This window comes from Guillardia theta (genome assembly GCF_000315625.1).
Source record: "Guillardia theta CCMP2712 unplaced genomic scaffold GUITHscaffold_11, whole genome shotgun sequence".
NCBI classification, from domain to species: domain Eukaryota; class Cryptophyceae; order Pyrenomonadales; family Geminigeraceae; genus Guillardia; species Guillardia theta.
The window spans coordinates 139,144-161,201 of NW_005434663.1; the positions used below are offsets into that span (position 1 = coordinate 139,144).

Sequence of the window (22,058 nt, forward strand, 5' to 3'; positions counted from 1 at the left end):
TTGCCGTCTTCGTTTCGTCATGTTCGCAATCTTCGCGCGATCATCGCATCTGCAAAACCTGTTTACCATTACTCCAGTACCCCACCCAATGATTTACTGGGACTTGAGGGGTCCCATTTAATCCAGGGGTCCGATCCTCCGATTTTCGACTCTTGGAATGGGGCGCCATGTCCGAGGACAGGGAGGATGAGGGAGAGGGCCGGGGAATGGCTGGAGCCTGAGGCTGTCAGGAGGTGAGATGAAACTGCAGCAGCGGCTCGAACATCATCTCGCCCTTGTGTTCTTGCTGGCCCTGCTGCAGCTTGCTTCATCGGCGTTCTACACTGGCAGTGCTCAAGTTTCGCTTGCCTTGGACCCTCCCGCGGCAGGACGACCTGCCACCTTAACCTTCACTATCAAACCGACCGATCCGATCACAAGTGGAGATTCGCTGCGATTCTTGCTGTCTCGATTTCAGAAATGCGGGTATGACTGCACAGAGCAGGTGCAAGTGGAGCAAAATGATTACACATCTGATGTAGCCACTTGGTTCGAGGGCAACTACACTCTGGTGTTCACATTCATCAACACCTTAGCCAGTTCCAGTTCGTTGTCTCTTAAGGTTTCATCCACACAAAACATCAAGATTCCAAATGGTGGGCTAACTCAAAATGATCCTCTTGTTCAATACTGTGTGGAACAGTCTTGCCCGTGCTCTGTGCCAGCTATTGGGTCGTTTTACAGCCCATTTCCCAATCAACCTCTTCAGCTTGTGTTGACACATCGGTATGATATTGGTTCTCCTTTGAATGCCAAGCTCTCTTTCTTTAACGCAATGCCCCTGCAGCTCTCTGATATCATAACCGTCTCGTTGCCGTACTTTTATGGAAGTTCGTCGCAGGGGACACCTGTAGCAGGGATTCCTTTTTCAATCTCATGGAACAATGAAACATTTGAGTTGTCCATGACGTACACTTCTTCTCAACCATACACTTCTGAATACCATGTTCTCAACAATCTCTTCGACACTCTCGAAATTTTCGCTCCTTCTATCGGTGTCGAAAACTCTTTCCCGGTCTTGACGATTCAGTCAGACGCAGCTCAAGGTCCAGTTCCTCCGACCGCGATACAAACTTCTTTCCTCCCCGGCAAAGTCAAGACCTCCAATGTTTCGTTTTGCAATTGCAGCTGCGTCTTCGACGGGTTTGAATGGATGTGTCATCGAGATACTCCAGCGCCCGGAGCAAGTGCAGAGATTGAGTTTGTCATGGAATTCAACGTCAATCTATCATACGGCCAAACAATCTCAATGGTGATGTCGAACATCAGCGCCAACGATCAATCAAACATCCCCCTTTCACTTCATTCCATCAAAACTTTTGCTCCTGGATCAAAATCTGTTTTCTGGTTGGAAAGAAATCCCTATGGTTGTTTGACTCAAGCTCAGTGTTCTTCCTTGGAATACGCTTCAGGTTCAATCTTCTCACAAGCGTCTTGGTCCAACAAGACCTCAACGCTAGAGTTTACCATGAATGCAGATATTCCCATGAACACATTGATCAGAGCAGTGATACCACAATCTGCTGGATTTCAGATTCCTAAAGATGGTATTCCGGCTAGTTATCACGATGTATTCATGAAATCTTCAGGCTCCAAGTCTAGCATAGAGTTTGCCCCTTTCAAACACATCGAAGCAGTGTCGCTGTTTGATTTCTTTTCAGTTTCTTTCGATCCTCCAAGGCCTTTCCAGCAGGCTGATGTTTACATCACGTTTTCCAAGAGCACTGACATCTTCCCGGGAGACATCCTAGCTTTGTTTCTTCCGGGCTTTCATTTCAATATCTCTGAATTCAATGTGAGCGCAGGATCACAGTCATTTTGGAGAGGTGAAAGAAATTGTTTGTTTCTCTCGGCTGACATGCTTGTTTCGACAGGAAATTGGAGCCACAAAGACGAAATTTTGTATCTTGCCAGCGCAAATCTACTATCAGCAGGAGAGCTTCAAAGTGTATCTCTTCAACGTCTTGGAATTGTCTTACCACTGGCCGGAGTACCTGCACTGGAGATAAAGTCATGGATGATTTCTCAATTGTTTCCTGTTGCCATAACCCCTGTCGTCAATACCCAGCGAGTTCCAGCAGCACTTTCAGATACCAATCTGACTTTCAACAAGAAGGATGCAATTGGATTCTCAACTCTCTCATTTCAGTTCACGATCAATGTAATCATGTCAAGTCAGGATGTCATAAGGCTGAATCTTGTGGATTTTTCTGGAGTTGAGGTCCTTCACAAGGCAGTAACCATATACAGTGACGATCTCAAGCACTCTGCGCGTGCAAATGCTAGCTGGCTTCCCAGACAGTATCTGGAACTCATCGTACTTGATGCCTTGCCCGTCAATTCGAGTTGGCGTGTCGATCTCGATGAGGGATTTCATATTTCTCTTCCGTTATTCAAGATCTCCTCTCCTAATGTTGATGTGTTCTTACAGAGCTATGGGAACCTGACTCACAGACCGTTTGATTTCATCAGCCCCATTTCTCCACTCCTCTCAGCTTCTTTCCACTACATCTCAGTCCAAGCTGGGCAAGTTTCCGCTTTTCGCTTGACGCTGCTTACTCTCGACTTTGTTCTAAAACGGGTAAAAGAGACGCGAGACGGTGGTTGAGACTGAGAGGTTTTGCAGGGAGATGAAGTTATCATAACCCTCAATGGTTTCTCCAAGGTCGGCGACGGGCTGCTGAATCAGAGTTCGCTGATAGGGCAGTATTTTGAAGCTGCTTTCTTCAATGCTTCGTCCAGTCGTTTGGTCCTTACCGTCAACCAAACCTTGTCCATGTACTTCGTCGAATTCTTACACGACGTTGGAATTGCATTTCCCCCGGGAGGGATCGAGATTGACAGTCGATTGGTCTCAATCGAACTCAACACGACCAACTATGGCATCATTCACAAATACTTCATACCAAACTTGCCTCCCCTGGGCGCCTTCTATCAACCGGTCAATCTTTCCTTCTCCAACCCCATCGCAAGTCAATTCACTTCTTTCCAATTGAACGTTAGCTACTTCAGAATGTTGCAGACAGGCGATGCCTTGATACTTTCGCTCTCGGAATTCGGACACAAAACTTCTTCTGCTTTCAACGTGATTTCGAGACCTCCAGGAGTCTTTTCATATTGCAGCTTTGTGAATCAGACCTTCTCAATCTCCTGCGTCGTGACCTCTCAGCACAAGATTCCTCCCTTCCAACAGTTTTCAATCACGGCTGTTGACTCAGTCCTCCAACTTCCCACTCATGGAGTGCTTCTTCCGTCTTCGACTTGTGTCAACACATCCCAAGCGTGTCCGATGGCTATCGCTGTCTCTGCTCAACGAGGAAGCGTGTACGCAAATCCTCGCTACTTCATCAGGAATTATCGTCCGATCGGCACTTTCCGGTTCTCATCAGTGTCGTTTGATCCTGAGACTCCCGGCAACGTGACGGAGATTCAACTCACCTTCACTCTGTCGTTCGACATGAAGGAGAAGGACAGGATGACGATGTTGATGCCTTACCTGGTCGCAAGAGACGCAAAGGGATCGTTCGATCTCGGTAACACCTCCGGGTTTCAGCAGGGGCAGTGGACCAGGGAGACCGGCGGCATCCTCTTCTCATTTGAAAGCACCCTCGCCGTTCCCTCGGGCAAGCAGCAAACGCTTCTCGTCCCTCGCATGAGCGGATTCTCGATTCCGCCTCAAGGGATCAGCTACGGCCTGAAGGCTGAAACCTTGTTGGCCTATGCTGGGGAGCAAGGCAACATTGTCAGCACACCTGTTGCATTCATAGTCTTGAAGGGAAAGTTTGAGAGTGTGCAGCTGATAGTCTCGCCCATGATCGCTGGCTCAGATGTCCATGTTCAAGTAAGTTTCCGGCCGTCGATGACGATCAGTGCCGGAAGCTACGTGCGACTTCGATTCCATCAGTTCCTAGTAACGGCTGGGGCAATGAGCACACAAGTCGGCATGACCGTGAACCCGGACTTACCGGCCCCTCAGAATCTCATGGAAAGAGGGAGCTTTGCTTCCGGGGAGCTCACGGTCTCCATCACTAGGGAGATTGCTTCTCGTTCTCTTGTGCTTGTTGACGTCCCTCCAAGCATGAACCTCAGCGTCCCGTTTGCCGGCATTTCAAACGCAACTCCAGCTCTGTTTCTATCGACAGATACTGTGCAGGGCCCTGTAGACGGACAAGCTGTATATGTGAACGTGTATCCTTTCTTCATGCAGAATGCCATCACCTTGAACTATGCCAGTCCTGTCACCGTCAACATTCAGCTGCAAGCAAGGTGAGATGTCATCCCTCGATGCTTGTGGTGACGAGGCTACCAGGAACAAGATCAACAAGGGCTCCACCTTGGACTTGTACTTGAACTCGTTCTTGAAACGCTCTTGCTCGCCCACCGGCTGCCCCATCCAGCTTGACGTGAAGAGGATTGCATACGCGTCAGCGTCCACGTCATCGGTGGGCTCATGCCAGTGTCAGAACCTTGCGTATCCTGCAGCAGGTGACTGGTGGCGACGATGAATTTAGATCACAGACTTTGAGCAGGGCGCCAGTTTTTGTTCTTTGGTTCAACCTGCCTAGCCTGGAATCTCTATCTCCAGGTATCCTCATCTTTCAATCGATTGTCCTGAGAATGTCTGTAGAACCCTTGCAATCAGCCTCACTGTTGTAGCAACTTTTGCTTCGTCAAACCGACTTGTCCGACCGCAACACCCTGGGACTACAACAACAATGTTTACGTATCCTATGAAAATTGTGCAAACAATCAGAGTCAGGTTTGCAGCTTGATGTACGTCCACGTTATGACTTGCTATACAGTACTGCCCGGTCACTTACCAGGTCACAAGCCGTGAAGGAGGGTGTGTTTTTGCTTCTTCTGAAGGTGCTTGCTTATGTTTGACCCCTAGCACCTGGTATCCTGAGCTACAGAGGCTTTCTTTCAAGATTTCAGAGGACGTGTTGGCTTATTCCCCTCTTGTCCTGAGCATAGCTTCGGATCAAGGTTTTTACACCCGCCAGGTAATCTCTGTCAACGACCTTGCTCTATAACTATAACTAAGGAGTTCCGTATGACTTGGTTGATCTTCTTCTAGGAGGGAATCCCTGGTTCTGATCCGTTCTTGATGTTTCAAGATGGAATAATCGCAGGAAAACTACCTCTGATGTTTCAAAACCGTACGGGGGCGTTTGAAAACTCCTCTATGACCAGCTCCAAAGATTTGTCTGCTGGAGAGACTTCAGAGTTTTCTCTCAAGTTCATCGCAAACATTGACATACTAAGCGGCGAACACGTCTTCGCGTACCTGCCTGGATTCTCATCGCCACGTCAGACCATTCCGTTTGCTTTCCTATGCAACAGCTCGTCGTCAGCTTTCTCGCGAGGAGTCTGGTATCCTTCCAACTTCACGCTTGTCTTTCCCGTGGCAAACAACATCACAAGGAATAGCTCGATCATCATCGTCATTCCTAAAGATGTTGTCTTCGTCCCGCTTCACGGATACAATGCTTCCCGTCCCCTCCGTCTCTTCACTGACGCCAGTGTTTGGCCGACGTCTCCTGAGACTGGCGACCAGATTGAATTTCCGAGCATAGGCGCTCTTTGGAACACGATGGTCACTTTCCATCCGCCCCTGGTCGACGAACGTCTGCAGCTCAACTTTTCCTTCACTCCCATGGTCTCTCCCCGGCTCGGCGACCGAGTCTTCCTCTACTTGTCTGGGTTTGCTGGCCCCAGCCAGGAGGAGCAGGTGAGGGTTCTCCAGCAGGTGCCCGCAAACTCCTTCCGAGTGGGTTGGCAGCGAGTCAGCGCGTCTCAAGCAGCTCTTGTTCTTGTGTTCATCCGGGACGACCTCGCTGCTGGGACCGACTGCTTCATCTCCCTCCCCTCCTCCTGCACGTTCGTCCTCGCCGATGGCTCATGTCGCAACGACAGCGCCATCTCCCTGCCATCGAAGGTGCTCTAGACCTCCTCCTTGCCGCGTGCTGACTTGCCCTTGTCCTCCAGGCCCTCACGAGCTACAGCCCAGCTGCGTTGCAGTTCGCTGGTTCCTTCATCAACGGTCGAGTGCTCGCAACTTCTGTAGCCATGAGCAGCGCAATCTCAGCTGCTCCTGCCATGAACGCGCTGGCTGGGCACTGGGAGGGAACGACCTTCCTGTCGGCAGGCGTCTACTCTGCCAACCGCCTCCTGCAATCAATGTCTTGTCTCAGCCAAGGGCTCCAGTGTCCCAGCTCCTCATCTTACTCATGCGATGTCTGGTCGCTTCCGACGAGCTTGGACGTGGAACGTGCGTCTGCTAGGTGAGGTCGACCTCTCCTCCTCCTCCTCCCTCACTCCTCCACAGGCTTCAAGTCACCCCGACCACTCGAACGCCCTTGGGGTTCACCCACACGTTCTTCTCCGGGAGCTTCACGTCAGACCTGCTGCTGCTGCAGTACGACATGTACCACCTTGTGTGAGTAGCCGCGCGCGATCAAACTCCGGCGATGACTCTTGTTGATAGCATGACAAACATGACCGAGAAGAACCAGACAAACTTCATGCAAGCTGTCAACAGCTCGAACCTTTGCGCGTATGCTAGGCCGATGTATCTGGTCGACACGAACATGTCGTATCAACTTGCGATGGAGCTAGTGCTGGACTTCACATTCGAGACTCTCAGGTTGCAATTGACCTGTTGTCATCTTGTACTCATCGCATGTTATGTTGTTTTGTACTCATCGCATATCATGTTATGTTGTTGTAATTTTGCACTCATTGATGTGTCAGGTTCGACCGCCTCTATCTCATCTGCCGCGTCAACGTCTCTGGCTCCTCTCAGTTCAACCCCTTGGGCTTGCAACTTGCGGATCCCAACCGTCTGCTGGCCCTCCAGCTCGCCCTGGCTACCCTAGCCCAAGTGTCCCCCATCAACGTTGTCTTCGCCTCCTCCGCCAACTTCTCCAACGGCAGCACCTGCTCTGACAGCCTCTCCTGCCTCCTTCAGTTCTATGTCTTTGCCGAGCACGAGTGGCAGCAGCTCGACCTGCGGCTGTGGGTCTCCAAGTTCCAGGCTGCGGTGGAGAGTCAGCAGTTGACGCAGGAGACGCTCAAGGGGCATGTCAACGTGTCTCTCTCCCTCGCCGAGCCCTTCAGTTGGTCCCCCCGCCTCGTCCCCAGCCCTTCCTGTCCTCCCCCGCCGCAGGTGACCCCCGAGCACGTCCGCTCCTCTCCTTACCTCTTGCAACTTCAGTATCGAGCAAGCCGGCGGTTGTCTTGGGCGCTAGGAGGAGGAATGCCGGTGGGAGCAGCAGCCTCAGGCTTCGCCACTGCAAGTTCTGCTTCCTGCACATCAAAGTAAAGGAGGAGGAGGAGGAGGAGCTACCGGGGCCTCTGACTTGCTTTATTAGGCGAGGAGCCCAGGACGGGCAAGCGATCTTGTACTCTCCTTCCTCCTCCTCGCTTGGGTTTCGGCTGGTGGGAGTGATGACGAGAAGAGGAGCAGGGAAGTTGACGGTAACAGGTGAGACTGTGATGGGATGACGGCATACAAGTGATGGGATGCAGTGGATACAGTTGCCGCCACTCCAGGAGGAGCTGCGAGGATTCCTTGGTTCTCAGAGACAATGATAGCAGGAGCAGCTGCGCTCGTGATGTTTCATATATATTTCTTGTAAATAGACAGACAAGCTCAAAGAATAAAGACACAAAGGTTCTATGTACACGCGGAGTCGTCGGGGAAGAGGGGCAGGCTCATGAGCTTCTTGTAGGAGACCTGCTTCGAGCCAGGCACTCTGACAGCCTCCAACACGTCGATCTCAGCGATCTCCATCTCAATCTCCGGCACAAGACTTTCCTTCCCTCCCTCCACCACCAGACTGTCGAACAGCTCCGAGTTCAGTTCCCCCATCCTCCGCTCTCGCGTTCGATGTCTCCGTGTCTTTTGCATCCATGACCGATGCCTCTTCGCACCTCTCCCACTCGTCATCGCCCTCGCCTCCTGCTTCGCCGAGTTCCTCGACTGTCCGTTACGATTCGTTTCCTCCAAGAGGCTCTGCAATGCAGTCGATCGCTGCGTGTCCTGAATCCACTTGCCGAAGGCCCTCAAGCTCCGCCGCTCGTTGGAGTTCAGGTTGCCCTTGGTCCGACTCTTCCCTAGGGTGATGTGAGCGCAGAAGGGCCGCGGGTCCACAAGACTCTTTGCTGCGCACGAGCGGCGGAGAGCATCGTGCAGCTCGACGAGCTGCGGCAGACTCTGATCGTCCAGGCCCAGCCAGATCACTCGGGGAATTCTTCCCCATCCGGACCCAGCCGCGTGCCAGAAACATCCGAGTTCACCTGTGGCGACCTTGAAAGGACTGATGTTTGCCGTCCGCACTGCCTCTTGTACAGACTGCAGAACCTCGTCCATGGACTCTCCAGGAACGTCAAACGTTTGAATCGTAATATGCATCGTATTCGGATCAATCCATCGCACCAGACTGTCGAGCAACTTTGAGTCAAGAGGAAATTCCCGTCGAATGGTGTCGAGCAGTTTTGTCAGCTGAACCTTGGAATGCTCGGACAAGGATATTGTTGCGAATATTCTCTTCGTGGCAACCTGTGATTGAAGGAGTCATCAGCAAAGCTAACATAGCATGCACTTTCTTCTCACCTGCGTTTCATAGACAGCACCCACTTTTCGTTGAATCTCATACGCGCTGCTCTCGACTATCTCGTCGTCCTCTTGCACACTTTCTTCATTCTGACTCAGATCTTCGAATGCTTCAGATTCCTCCTTCTCGTCTTCGTCGGGGACGTCAAACAGGCCCAAATTCTCCTCCATGAGACGTTTCCTCATCAACTTTGTGGGCTTTCCGATGGTAGGAGGAGCAAACACAGACCGAATATCCGTAATGCCCTTGGCTGGAGAAGTAGAAATGACATGATCTCCTTTACGGCAAACTCTTATCGTTGCCCGTGGGGGGTTGTCACCAGGAGGATCATAGATTTGTTCATCAAGTCCTTCCGAGGTGATGGAGTAGCAAACAATTCGAACAGAGTACCTGAAACAACGGGTCACGATCACAACCATCGCAATCGTGCACGTACAGATGTGCAGAGGCCATGAAAAGGTCATCTCGAGCGGCCGGAACGTTCCACCATGCTTTCGAAAAGTATCGTTTGAACTCCTGTGCACTGAGTTTCCAGCCCGCTATTCCATTCAGTTTATCAATCTGCATCACATTCAGTTTGTGCACATTTCTTTCAAGAAGTTGACCTGTGATGACAACAAAGATAAGACATCCTGTCTTGCGCGCTTAGCAGCAAATGGATATTGCTTCCCGCTCCCCATAACCTGAATCATAAGATTACGGTCAGATCTCGGCAAAGGCTTCTCTGCTCAATAATCACTGACCGTCTGTTCTCTAAAATCGTAGCCGCGAGGCCTAAGCCCAGCACATTGTAACCCTTTCATGAGCGACAGGAAGTAGCTGTCCTTGTGCGGAGGTACCTGTGTGTTTAGATTACACCTCCTTCTTGACCTCGAAGACAATGAGAACCGTCTCAGGGCGCAATCCGAGGTCGTTCAGTCTCAAAATCATCTCCCTCAAAGCCTCATTTTCTGGCTCATTCCACAGGTTTCCACTGATATCTGAGAATTGAATCCTTGCATGCCGAAATTTTTGCTCCTTCATAGCATATGAGGAAGCATTCTCCCTTAAGTCGAAGTCCTTGACGTCATCTTCTGAGATTTCAGTGTCCTGGTCTGTGAATTGTCTACCTTCAAAGTTATTGGGTGCTTTGTCATCGCTTTCCAAGCTCGATATTTTTCTTTCCAACACTAGGATTCTATCTTTGAGCATGAGCTTCCTCTTCTTGAGCGCAGATATTTGTGCGTATGAGTGCACAGCAGGCTGCATTAGCTCAGTAGAGAGCTTGTCCGATATCTGTAAAATGCAGCTCAGCGCAACAACCAGAATTTCTCTCATGCAGCTCAAAAGAACATTTCAAGACTCACCTCGTTTATATCCCGATGTTCTGCCTTGAGCTTGTCCAGCTCCGTTTTCAGCCGCTTGATTTCAGACTGCACGGAATCCATTTCTTGCGGCCGATCATCAACTTGCGGAGTGTCTCCAAGAAAGGCCTCGGTAGATTGGGAGGGATTGTTGACCGTATGCTCTAGCTTGAAGCCTAATTTAGAGAAATTATAATACACAGCTGGTTTCAAGACATTTGCAGGAAAATCAGTATTCACATCTGCATGGGGTTTTCGCGAACTCCTGCTATGAGCGTCTGGCTGAAACAATGAAGGTTGCCTCTGAATCCTACTTCCTTCACCGACGTCCATTCTCAGGCTGGATGCATGGCAAATCTTTCGGAAACGCGATGATGTGATCGATCCCGTCTTCCTGTGGAAGTTTACATGATAGAAAGAAGGAGAAAATGCCAAGTTTCGTCCCGAATCTGTACTTATAGCGAAGGCAACATGCCTCCCATCGTCAAGCTGAAGGGTGTTGCTGCATGTCTTTCCAGGCCATACGGCCCCAAAATATAGAAGAAACAGAAAGAAGACTCCTCGGTACATGAGTCCAATGCGTGTTTGAGAAATCGAGATGCTTCAGGATTGATTCATTCTACAGATATCTGTTGATCACCCAACTCGGAACTTCTGCAAAGAGCAACATAAGAAGGAATCAGGATAAAGCGATATCTGTGATGAATAGGTTCGAAGATCCTTGCATCCAAGAACCATGAATCTGTCTGCAGAATATTTTCCGCCCCTAAACCATTCGCTTTCGTACACTTTCCCCTTGGTTCCCTCCCTGCGCTGCTCATCTCGTTCCGTTTTATCTTCCATTCTTTGCCTGCTTCCTCTCTATACTCATCCCGTCGTTTCATCTCTCCTAGTCCCGCTTCTCATTGCTTCTTTCCTCAGCTCGCTCATCCTCCTCCTCCAATGCCCTTGCCGCACCATAGCCCTCCTTACCCTCGATTCATTCATCTTCTCTTTGACGCCTACCCTCCTTGCTACTCGTCTCAATTCTCTTCCCCTTCTCCATTTCCCCATTTCATGTGGTACTTTCCCTTTATCAACTTCAGCTCCTGCTTCTTCCCCCTGTAAGGCACCTTTTTCCGTCACTGTTGTCGCTTTCCTCCTCCTCCCATCTTCAATCTCTAGCCTTTGCTTCATCTCGCTCCTGTTCCTCGCTCCTTCCTCTCTTTCCCTCTTCTGCTCCCTCACGTTCGTCGCCGTCGGCTACGTCTCCTCTGTACTCCACTGCATTTCCTTGTCACTATCGCCCTAGCAGTGATGTTGCAGGGCGGGAGAGGTGCCAGCCCACAAAGGGTGGGTTATCTGATAGAGGTAGGGGTACTTGTTCAAAAACATCTGAGACTACCCGTATATTTAACGATATATGACAGGGTCATACCAAGGTAAGGTATTTTAAAAGGGGGTACTTGAAAATTTGGTAAGGTACTGAATGGAGGTGGTCCTTCCAAAAACCGATAACAGGACACAGCAGACATTTCAGATATTTTTCGAACATTTACTCTTAATTTCAAAATTCATGGACAAAATATAAACACTCTCTGCCAAATTTGCTCTACACCGACTCCTAGGACTCCGGGACATACCAGTTTCATGAGTCGCATGCGTATCCTCTGGGATACTTGACTATTGACACTCGGGAGTCAGCCGGCACCTTGGCCGGAGGCCCGGCCCGGCACTGAAAATCACCTCCATCCTACTCAAAGTTAGTTTAAAACCCTTCCCGGCGACCGTGGTTCAAAGGGCCCCGGACCCGAAGATGCCCAATTAAATATTTATAAAATGTTTATATTTAGATACATTTTGCAGCCCCAATTTTTATTAAGAATCTAAATTATGACTCAAGATTTCAAATTTTGGCACAAATATTATAGTATTAATAACAGAATCGCTTTTTAGCGTTCTTTATTTCAAATTTAAATCCCGCACGAGGCAAGTAAAGATCCCCTACCCCCTGTACTACCCTCTGAAGCACGCAACTGCAAGGGAATATGGTGGGGTAGTCCCTGCATGTGGTACCTTTACAGTTGGAGGAAAGAAACACTACCCCCATGTTCCCTGATAAATGGATATGAATGAGGGGGTTCTTTCCCATTAACTCCATTTTGTAGCTGAGGGGGATTCGAGCCCTCTATGCGACCCCGGGTCGGAGCTCCCCTACCCCTGGTAGTTCTTTCTGACCCCACCCCCTGACCACTAAAACCTTCTCTACCCCCTTTTGGATAGACAACAGCACCCGTCAAAGTCATACCTGAGAACCCTCCACCCTACTCACAACAACCACCCCTGATGAACGTCCTCAATGGAAATTTTAAAAGTACCCCTACCCCCAAATATTTTTGATCCACCCCTGTGAATAAACATGCTCACACTTCTAAGACCCCCCACCTCCCAAAAGACCTCGAAGTACCCACCTATTCCCAACGCTTTCGTCCTATCCACCCCTTGTGGAATGGTGGGGTACCGAGGATCCGGAGGCTGCCTGCTGTAAGGGAAGGGTGGGGTCCTCTAAGTGTGTGATGTCTACTATCAGGGGTATTGTTTACTCCGTATTTGAGGGTAGGGGTGGTTGAATATAAGCTTTGAGAGGTTGCATCGGCAATAAGGGGTGTTTCGGACGATGGGGGGTAGGGGTAGTCACTTACCATTGGACAATCCCAGGTGGGTGGTAAGTCGCAACAGACCAAATTGGGTTATAGGGTGGTACAAACTCTCAAGCAGGGGTTCTTATCGACATAACCTCATCAAAGTGTAAAAAGGTGGGTATTTTGACAGACAAAAGAAGGGGTGAAGTTTGAAATCGTATTTTTGAGAGAGTAGGGTCATACCCCTAAAACTTCACCAGGGGGTGGAGTTCACACGAGTGGTGTGGGTCTGGGAGAGAGGTGGGGTAGGGACACGTCAGGGTAGTTCAGATATGTACTGGGGGTAGGGGTAGGGTGGACTCGTGCGGCGGCCGCGGCAGTCATGCAGGAGATCGGGGCGCTCAAAGTCACAAAGGTGAGGGAGAAGAGAAGAAGAGGAGGGATTGTTCGTGTTGGTTGTCTTGTCAGAGCAAGGGCGATGGATCCTCTGTTGTGCATCGCTCTTGCCTGATCATGATAAGGCACAAGTGAAGTTTGTTCGCGCGATTTTGGGGGCCGCTTTTTGATTTGTGCATTGTGTGCTCTCGTGGATAGCTAGAGGATGGTTTGCTAATGACGTTGGTTATCGAAGCGTGGCATGAATCGAGATGTAGACAACATGATGAATCTGTCTTGATTGTGCGAACATCTGCACCTTATTGAAATTGGATTTGCCAGTAAGCTAATGGTTGTTTGTTTGCAGAGCTTTTCCATGATTTGCGGTGTCTCTCGCCGTACCGCTCTATGCTTCATCTTTGCCGTTTCTCTGTGCATGAGAACAGCACAAGCGTTCGTACAGGCGCCTATACTGGCCCGCTCTTCAATGTCAAAGAACCCTTTGCTGTCCAAGGCTGGAGGGAGGTCTGTCAGAACAGCTGCCTGTTCAACACGCATGGTCTACATGCCACCCAGAATCACAACTGATATCGACGACGAGTCTGATGCGGCTGCCGCGTTGAAGCAAAGCCTGGATAGACTGCTTGAAATGCCCTCTACTTCAATTGACTCAAAATCGACTGTGAGTTTTTTTTCATCACTCGGTTTGAGATCTGACTTCGTCTTCAGCTTCCCCGCACTCCATGCACGTCTCTCTATGGAAATTGGAGGCCAACTAGTGAGTCAGAACCACTTGTTGCCAATCCAAGGGCTACGAAACCGAGGAAAACTTTCGTAGCTGAAGACAAACCAAAGAGCGCGCGCAGTCGTGGCAGGCCCGCTATGGAGCCTCGGCCAGCTGTGAGGGAGGACATGTTGCCAGAATTTGTCTCCAGAGCTGCCAGTGTCCTGAAGATCAATGATGGAAAGATGGACTCTAATCTATTTGGGCAGCAATGGAAGACCTCACACCCGAATTCACCTATTTACATCTTTAAGAGCATCAAGGGTGTAACCATCCATCAAATGCTTCGTGAACACTCCAAGTTTTTCACCGTCTCAGAAACTGACAGACAGAAAGTGAAAATGTTCGAACTCAATGAGGAAGCAGTAAAGCAGTACTTGGAGGAATGTCAAAGCAACGGAAGCCTCAAGCCAGAGCAGATACCCAAAGCAACCTCAGAAATGATGGCACAACGTGCTTCGCTTGATTTTTCTCTCAAGGAAGTGCTTCCTGTGCAGGACCAATCTCTTCCTTCGGTCGCCACTCCGGTAACTAAGGCTGTGCAGCCCATGATTGCTCCAAATAGCGAGGAAGAAGAAGCGGTCTTCCACAATGAAGTGCCAATGCAGGGTAGAGCAAGAGTTTCTGGAACTTTCGATCGCAGGAAGGTCAAGCGCAACATTGCGATCAAGAGATCCCAGGATACCTTTGTAGAAGAGCATGTCGAACCTCCCAAAGCTCATGAGAACGATGCCGTCAAGCGTCCTGTCACTGCTTTGTACAACTCATGGGCTGCAGATGGACGAGATATTGTGATGGAGCTTACTCACTCGGCTACGTTTGAAGAGATGTGGGAGTTTATCTTGGAAACCAAGGGTTCTTCCAAAAAGAAGTTCTCAGTGATCGATGCTGGATGCGGGAACGGTTGGGCAGTTCGGAAGATGGCTGAACATCCCCAATGCTCTGAGGTTCACGGAGTGGATGGCGCAGCCTTGATGATCGAAAAAGCTCAGTCCCTAGACGAAGATAATGAGAAGACCTCGTACTCCATTCAAGACATCCAATACTGGACACCTGAGCAATCTGTTGACGTCGTGACGCTAGTCGAAGTTCTGTACTTTCTCGACAATCCTGAGAGAACAGTGAAGCACATTTCAGAATCTTGGTTGAAGAAAGGGGGCCGATTTATTGCAAGCTTGGACTGCTATCGTGAGAATAAGTTGTCACATTCGTGGGAGGATGATCTCGGCATTCAGATGCACTGCATGTCTGAGAAAGCATGGGACAGAGTCTTGAAAGCAGCGGGACTGACTGACGTGAAGGTCTGGCGTGCAAAACCAACAGGACCATGGCAAGGAACTTTAATCGTAACAGGTGTGAAAAGATGAAAGATATCGGTTATTTCACCACAAGGAATAGACTTGTGATCTAGGTTTGAGAGATGGCCTCTCAAAATGTTTCTATAGAATTATTTGCTTATCAAAATTCTGTTGGAGGAAGTGGAGATGCATGGGAATGAATGTAAAACTTTGAATCTCATTGCGGTTGTGTTATTCATCACATTCCATCAACCCACTCATAGTAGTGTTGAGAGTCTCATTCGCGATGTTCTGAAATCTCTTCAGCGATCTCAAGGCTTCCTTTCTCGTTACCTCAAGAGGCAGCCCTCGCATGAGGCATGAGAGGATTTCAATGCTCTCCACTTCATCTGTCTCATCTTGCCAACTTGTCAACTCAACAACATCCACAAGTTTCAAACTCACTCGCCCACTCCAGCGCTCTCCACCCTCGCGCACACCTCTGGTTAGGGTCAGCCCCTAGCTGACACCTGTAGAAGGTCAAAAGGGTCCAGATACGCAGCCCACGTACAGCAGCAGGATGCAACGGCCTTGGCCCCTCATAGCGCTGTACATCAAGGGCGTCAACCCCCCGCTCTTGGTCGCCGCGTTCACTTGAGCGCCTGCACATCTTCATCGTCCGCTCGGACCTCCTCGAGCTCCACCTGCACTGACGAGGTCTTTGATCAGAGCCTCTCCTCCTTCGCGGGCTGCGAGGTGCAGCGGCGTGTTGCCCTGCAGCCAGTCAGCGTTCAGCTGGCCAAGTCTCTGCTTACCTCTACATCAACTTCGTCCACTGCAGCACCGGCAGCGAGGAGCGTGCGGCCGATCAAGCTCAAACCTGCGGCTGCACGCTAAAGGAGGATGATTGGCAGTGAGTCCAAGAACCTCGGAAGCTTGCTAGATGGAGCGGGGTGAGCAAATTACAATTCTTGACGTTCACATCAGCGCCGAGTTCGATTAGAGCACACACTGAAGTCTGTGAGCTTGTCAAGGCAGACGAGCGAGATGCAACGCAAGGGTAGCAAGAGACGCACGTGCTCCTCGTAGAAACAAGCGGCAAGCAGCGGATTCTCCTCGCCCCTCACAGTAAACGCGTCGAGTTCGATTCCTTGTGCTGCCAGTCGTCTGATCTCACTGTCCTGCCCTTGTATGACTGCAGCCAACAGCCTGGCCGACAACATGACTAATGCACCCCTCTCTCCCTCCCTCCCTCCCTCCCTCCCTCTCTCCCTCCCTCCCTCCCTCCCTCTCTCCCCCCCTCCCTCTCTCCCTCCGTCCCTCCCTCGCTCCCTCGCTCCCTCATCCTTCTTACCCTTGCCTCTCCTCTGTTTGCTCGCCTTCGGGCTCATCTGACGAGAGGCTCTCCATTACTTTCTGCAATCTCCGTGAGGAAGTTGGAAGCTAAGACGTTGCCTCACCCATTCCGGGCATGCAGGCTGCAGATGGCCAAGCGTGTGACACAAGGAGCATCTTAAAGAGCAGACGTGAGGGAAGGGGGGAACGATGGAAGCAGCAGTTATATCTTTACATCTTGACAAGCTTCACTTCATCAGGACCTTCAAGAAAGGGATAAAGCGGAATGGTGGGCGGCATTTCTCCCACCATCTCGTCTTCTTCCTGCAAGGCAAGAGTTTCAATGCAGACCATTCTGAGCGCAGCGGTCGAACCTGCCCTCCTCTCAGCTTCAGCCTGGCGCTTGAGAGGAGGAAGAAGCATGGGAGAGGACGGAGATCTGGTCTCGAACTTGATCGAGATCCGAGAAGAACGGAAAGAGCGACAAGGATAACAAGAAGAGCTTTCCTTGATATCGCACTGGTGCACATGCTTGCATTCTCTACGGATTCAACAAGAGACAAGCCCGAGGGTCGACTATGGCGACTGCAACTTGCCGTTTGTCGTCATAGCCATTCCTCCTCTTGTCCTCCTCTTGTCCTCCTCTTGTCCTCCCCTTCCCCTCCTCTTGCCATGGATCAATTTACCGGCCCGCCTCAGAGGCATCCTCAAAGACTTGTGGTCCGCGCATGTCTCTGGGAGGAGCGTCTCCGTGTGCCGCTTTAGAGGAGGCGGGAGGGAGGCAACAGAGTTGTATTGGTAGAAGTCTTCTTGCTTCCTCTACCTCCCTCAAGCTCCTCCCTCCTCTCCCTCTACCTCCCACAAGCTCCTCCCTCCTCTTCCCCTAACTTGGAGGCTCGCCGCTTCGATCCCGCGACTTCTACGTCTTGGAGGCCAAGTTCCACTGCTTCTCCATCTCCTTCCAGTGGTCGCAGTTTGCCTGCACACCTGCCAAGGGCTCAGGCAGGTCGCAAGAGAGTCCAACACACTCACGATTGACAAGGACCTGACACTTGGGGAAGCACGCGGCCCACGTCTCAAACAGCGGCATGACGACGAAATCAACGAAGCCGGGCTGAAGTTCAGGTCACTCAAGCGAAGAACTTCCAACAAGGTTTCTTGCCTGGGATCTGGTGACGCCAGGCTTCTCTCGGTCCATGAGGAAGGAAACCTGTAGCAGAGTCAAAACCCTCGTCCCCTTCCCCTTCCTCCTGCCATGTCATACCTTCAAGTCCCTGTGCTTCTCCAGGTCACCCTGACGCCACATCTCCTCTTCGAGTCTTTCTGCCCATCGGATGTGAACGTCGCGATCGGCGTACACATGCCCGATGTCCGCCACCTTGATCGCTCCCTGCAGGCTTTAAGTCCAAGCAGACACGAGCGACCTACTCGAACCTGAAGCACAAGAATCCTCAGGCTGTCAGGAGGCTCGTCCTCGATCTGATCGTCCGGATTTTCCATTCTCTTGAGCAGGTTTGTCTTCAGCTTTGACACGATGGCCTGTGTTGTGGTCAGACTCAAACGACATGCGGGGCAACAGAACCATGTGCTCTCCCATATCCGTCGCCAGCACCAGCTCAATCACTATCTTGCGGAATTGATTTCGTTGTGCTTCGGGCATGCGATGAAGGAAGTTGAAGTCATCTTGTCGCAAGATTCGGAAACTAGAAACAATCGTTTAGTTGAAAATGGTGGGCAACAAGTTCAGCGACTCACGCTGAGATGAGATGATGATTCTCGTTCGGGGACTTGTCATTGGAATCGATCGCCCAGTCATGTTGCGTCTTGATCAGAAAGTCGTTGTTGAAACCTGGAACAAGCCTCAGTGTTGCGCAGAGCGATGGAATGTTCTACCGATGTGTTCAAAATCATGAATGCATGCCGAGAACAATCCTGCGAGTATCTCCATTTTCCCCACAAACTGATTCAATCCTCCCTTTAGCAGCTGCACCAAGTTAGATTTTTTTAATTGCTCTTCGAAATAAGATTTACCAGACAGTGCATGGATTGTACCACATCCGCAACGTGCGTTGCATTGTGGTAGGGATTGTCTTGCATGCCACTCTCGATCGCTCGGAAAAAATTCATGAGCTTGACTTGATCCAGTTTGAACTCTTCTATCAAATTGTGCTTCGTGAACACGTGCCAGCAAATGACCTGTTCGTACGTCAACCTTCTGCCATTTGTCAAGAGACCAGCATACTTGTAGAGGCAATCCATCAGCCTCTCTTTCTAGATCAAATACCTGTACAAGTTCCACCATAGTCATGTGCAAACTACCTCAGCCCTCCAAATTCTCACATTGAAATGCCAATCGTCGGCGGTGTCCAATACAGCACGTAGCCCTTGCAGCTGACACAAAGAAATTCAGAGAGATACGAGAATGAAAGCCTTCGCCAGCTGAGGGCGGGCGGGGGCAGAGAGGGAGTGCAGCACCTGATCTGCAATCAAGGAAGAGCTTCCGTAATCCGCAGACACTGCGCTAAGAAGGGATCGAGGACTTGAAGACCCTTCTGAACTCTTGTGCACAGATAGAGCACTTTCTCGACCTGGTTGGGCGTGAGAAGCTGAGAGTTGGCGTTCAACATTATCCACCAGGATTGTCGTAAACAAATTTCCAGTCTTCACCAAGAAGTACAGCAAGTGAACCCGCAACATCACTAACAACAGAGAGTGAGTCTACTTCCACCAAGCGCTGACTCACCTATCATGTTGAATCAAATCCTTTTGGGTCAAGGCGGACAATTCCATTCTCCCCAACTCGCCCTCCACCTGAGGTTCGAGGATGAATGAGTGTTGATGCACATTGTGATAAGAAGGGAAGAGCAAGGTGAAGACCTTTCTCAAATCCGTGACATTCTTGTGTGAGACCATGATGATTGGTTCGCCTGAATTCATGCAGTAAGCACAGCACATATCTTCAGCCAGACAGATACCAGTGAAGGGATCTTTCTGTCTTTGTGCAAAGACCCTGCAATACCTATTTCTGACAGTCAATATGAAGAAAATGCATCCCTACTCTATCGATGCATAGCTTTAAAACCAACCAAGTCTCTTCGGTCTGGTCATCAAGCTTCTTCTTGAGCGGGATATCCACCTGCGTCATTAGTTAGAGACTGGACCACGTTGCCACGAGTGTCTCCAACACCGACCTCGTATGTAGAACCGTCTTCGACGAGAGCTTCCATCTGCGTCAACGAACATTAGCATGTTTCTAATCTGACCCTGAGGAAGGAACCATCTTCATGTAGGCAGTCCTTCGCTCAGTCTGCGGATGAGCCTGAATCATCGTCAGATGATCATAGTGGATACAATGTCAACCACCTTGTTACTCTGGTGATTGCACTTCTCCGGGTCTGCCAGTCCATGCCTACAATTTAGGTCAGCTCTCTTGTTGTTGAAGGGTTATCGTAAAGACGAAGCTTGCACCTCTCATGCGCATCTTTCATACCAAAAATATCACTTTGAAGCCAAATAGTCTGCGTGTGAGTCAGTTGACAAAGTATCGACCAAAGTGCAAAATTTACATCTCCAAACGCTGCAACGGCGGCAGGGTTGCTAGTGATCAGGTGACCATCAAAAGTGAAAAAGCCCATGGGGTATGGGGAACATTCCAGGAGAAAGGTCATGTATCTGAATAATAACAAACAAACAATGCATCAGCGCTTTGTAAAACAGGAACATTCATCATCTAGTGTCAGCACCTCATATGCGAGTCAAGCTGCCTTTGCAAGTCTTGTGGCAATCGCGTTATCATGACAGCCTTCTCACCCTCCTGTGGTCAGGAAAAAACATCAATTTGGAAGTCAAAATGAATGAATCAACAATGATTACATCAGAAGTGGTAGAGCTCTTGAAAATGATCGGACTGCAGATCACTTCTCCGTGAGACTTGGTTTTTTCATTGTGACTCCTCTCAACAACCTGGTGAATCGCTTCAACAAGAGCACATTCCGCTTCAGAATGACCCACCACGTTGTTTTCTACTTGGACGAGTTGATAAACGTCGTCCTGTTTACACTTCACCTCAGGAGTGTCCTGGCACGGATCCTGAGGACATATTTCAGCCGCATGACGCGGAAGAGTCAACGGTCACCTTAGCAATGAAGGCTTGGAGATCTAATCCTTTCTCTTTCAGATATCTCGAATTTGCCCATAAATTTCTTGGGGGATGACCAAAGTTGACAATTGAGATCAGCAATGGTGCCTGTTTACGCATTAGTTTTCTACAATAATTCCACCAATATAGGAATACAGCGTCCAATGCATTCAACTTGTCGATTTCAAGACAACCGGGCTGCTGCACTATCCCCGTCTTAGCTAGGACGGTTTCTGCCATCTGTTGATGCAATGCTCGCTTGCTCTCCCTCTCTCTCCAGCTTGCCCCTTGCACCAACTCGACCTGCTCACGGCTGCGTGTGACTGGAAACAGCAGAGAAACAATCTTGGTCGCGAGCATATGATTTACAGTTTGGTATAAGAACCAGGATGAAGACGATGAGAGAGCATTGGATTCTCACCTTTAGCTGCGCGTACGACTCTGTAGCTGACCGGGGAATAAGGCAGCTCTCGCAAGCAACTGGATGTCTGGTCCGAGCCCTGGCCTCTCACTTTGGGCTCATCGTCAAGGAAACGATGCACACTCTTCTCGGGTCAGTCTGTTGTTTGTCTTGTGCTCACAACTCCTCTCTTTCGCCTCTTGACATGTCCTCTTCAGTTGTCCACGATGCCTACACAGCCGCCATTGCGGCTTACCCCACCCCTACCCTATACCCCCATCCTTTTTGTGATCACTCTTCTCAGAACCCCCTACCCCCCCTTTCACCTTGAACAAGACCCATAATTCAGTGCTTTTCACGGAATAACCCCACCCCTAGACATGGGACAAAAAATAGAAGGGACCCCTACCCTCATCCCCTTGCTCCCTTTTTACCCCTGCATACTACCCACCCAACCCCCTAAAATCCCTGAAGGGTCCTTTCGACTACCCTTACTAGGAAGAAACCTTTTCCTCGCCCCCTGGTGGTAACCTCGCGTATTAAAAATAATTTAGATACTAATTTTAGATTTTTTTCTGTCATCTTTTATACATAAAACTTTATTAAACATATATCTTTGTTTCACTTGGTACAGTCAACCAGTTTCGGCACAATTCACACAATACTTTTATTTTTCAAAGATACATCCGGGGATATTTCAAATTATCAGTGACTTTGTTTTTTCTATGTTCAAAAACTCGTCAGCTACCCCACCATAGTAAATATCAAGCGACCACCCACCTCTTTTAGAGGATCCGGCTAACTCCGATATCTACCACCCCCTTTTCCAGACCCCTGTCTATAACAACGAAAGGACCCCATCTTACACACCCCTATCTCGGGATCTCGGGGGGTCCTCCACAAACTTGTTTGGGAAGGTCGAACATGGTGAAGGTGACTGGTGGGAGTAGCTCGAGCTACAACCGCAATGAAGGAGGGCGATGCACTCATTGTCTGAATCCCCGTAGATCATGTGAACTGAATCTCAGACCATCGTATCTTGAATACTCGCCACACCTTGAGAACAAAGAATAACAGTTTGTATCTTATATTCATACTCTGAACACAAGGAGCGCAAGTGATTTGTTG

At 49.8% G+C, this 22,058-nt stretch overlaps 4 protein-coding genes across 4 annotated transcripts; 2 read left to right on the forward strand and 2 right to left on the reverse strand.

Moving 5' to 3' along the window:
- Positions 1-238: 238 nt before the first annotated feature.
- On the forward strand, positions 239-7,211 carry GUITHDRAFT_134337 (hypothetical protein; the record flags this gene model as incomplete). Its single annotated transcript, XM_005838319.1, has 16 exons — positions 239-1,834; positions 1,914-1,985; positions 2,471-2,620; positions 2,666-4,305; positions 4,349-4,524; positions 4,569-4,624; positions 4,667-4,798; positions 4,842-4,882; positions 4,931-5,042; positions 5,117-5,770; positions 5,822-5,977; positions 6,028-6,323; positions 6,368-6,478; positions 6,527-6,685; positions 6,793-7,161; positions 7,208-7,211. The coding sequence occupies 16 exons, from the start codon at positions 239-241 to the stop codon at positions 7,209-7,211; spliced, it is 5,724 nt and encodes a 1,907-aa protein (XP_005838376.1).
- Positions 7,212-7,717: 506 nt separating this feature from the next.
- Positions 7,718-10,333, reverse strand: GUITHDRAFT_102667 (hypothetical protein; the record flags this gene model as incomplete). Its single annotated transcript, XM_005838320.1, has 7 exons — positions 7,718-8,602; positions 8,657-9,047; positions 9,094-9,218; positions 9,263-9,340; positions 9,401-9,496; positions 9,546-9,932; positions 10,004-10,333. The coding sequence occupies 7 exons, from the start codon at positions 10,331-10,333 to the stop codon at positions 7,718-7,720; spliced, it is 2,292 nt and encodes a 763-aa protein (XP_005838377.1).
- A 4,132-nt stretch (positions 10,334-14,465) lies between these two features.
- GUITHDRAFT_150888 (hypothetical protein) lies at positions 14,466-15,550 on the forward strand. The gene is made up of 3 exons (XM_005838321.1): positions 14,466-15,369; positions 15,412-15,476; positions 15,523-15,550. The coding sequence occupies exon 1, from the start codon at positions 14,575-14,577 to the stop codon at positions 15,145-15,147; it is 573 nt and encodes a 190-aa protein (XP_005838378.1). The 5' UTR covers positions 14,466-14,574; the 3' UTR covers positions 15,148-15,369; positions 15,412-15,476; positions 15,523-15,550.
- A 1,619-nt stretch (positions 15,551-17,169) lies between these two features.
- GUITHDRAFT_159313 (hypothetical protein) lies at positions 17,170-18,700 on the reverse strand (the record flags this gene model as incomplete). The annotated part of the gene is made up of 10 exons (XM_005838322.1): positions 17,170-17,379; positions 17,425-17,506; positions 17,555-17,602; positions 17,657-17,782; positions 17,827-17,931; positions 17,975-18,095; positions 18,148-18,241; positions 18,286-18,376; positions 18,424-18,588; positions 18,677-18,700. The coding sequence occupies 10 exons, from the start codon at positions 18,698-18,700 to the stop codon at positions 17,312-17,314; spliced, it is 924 nt and encodes a 307-aa protein (XP_005838379.1). The 3' UTR covers positions 17,170-17,311.
- Between the last annotated feature and the right edge of the window lie 3,358 nt (positions 18,701-22,058).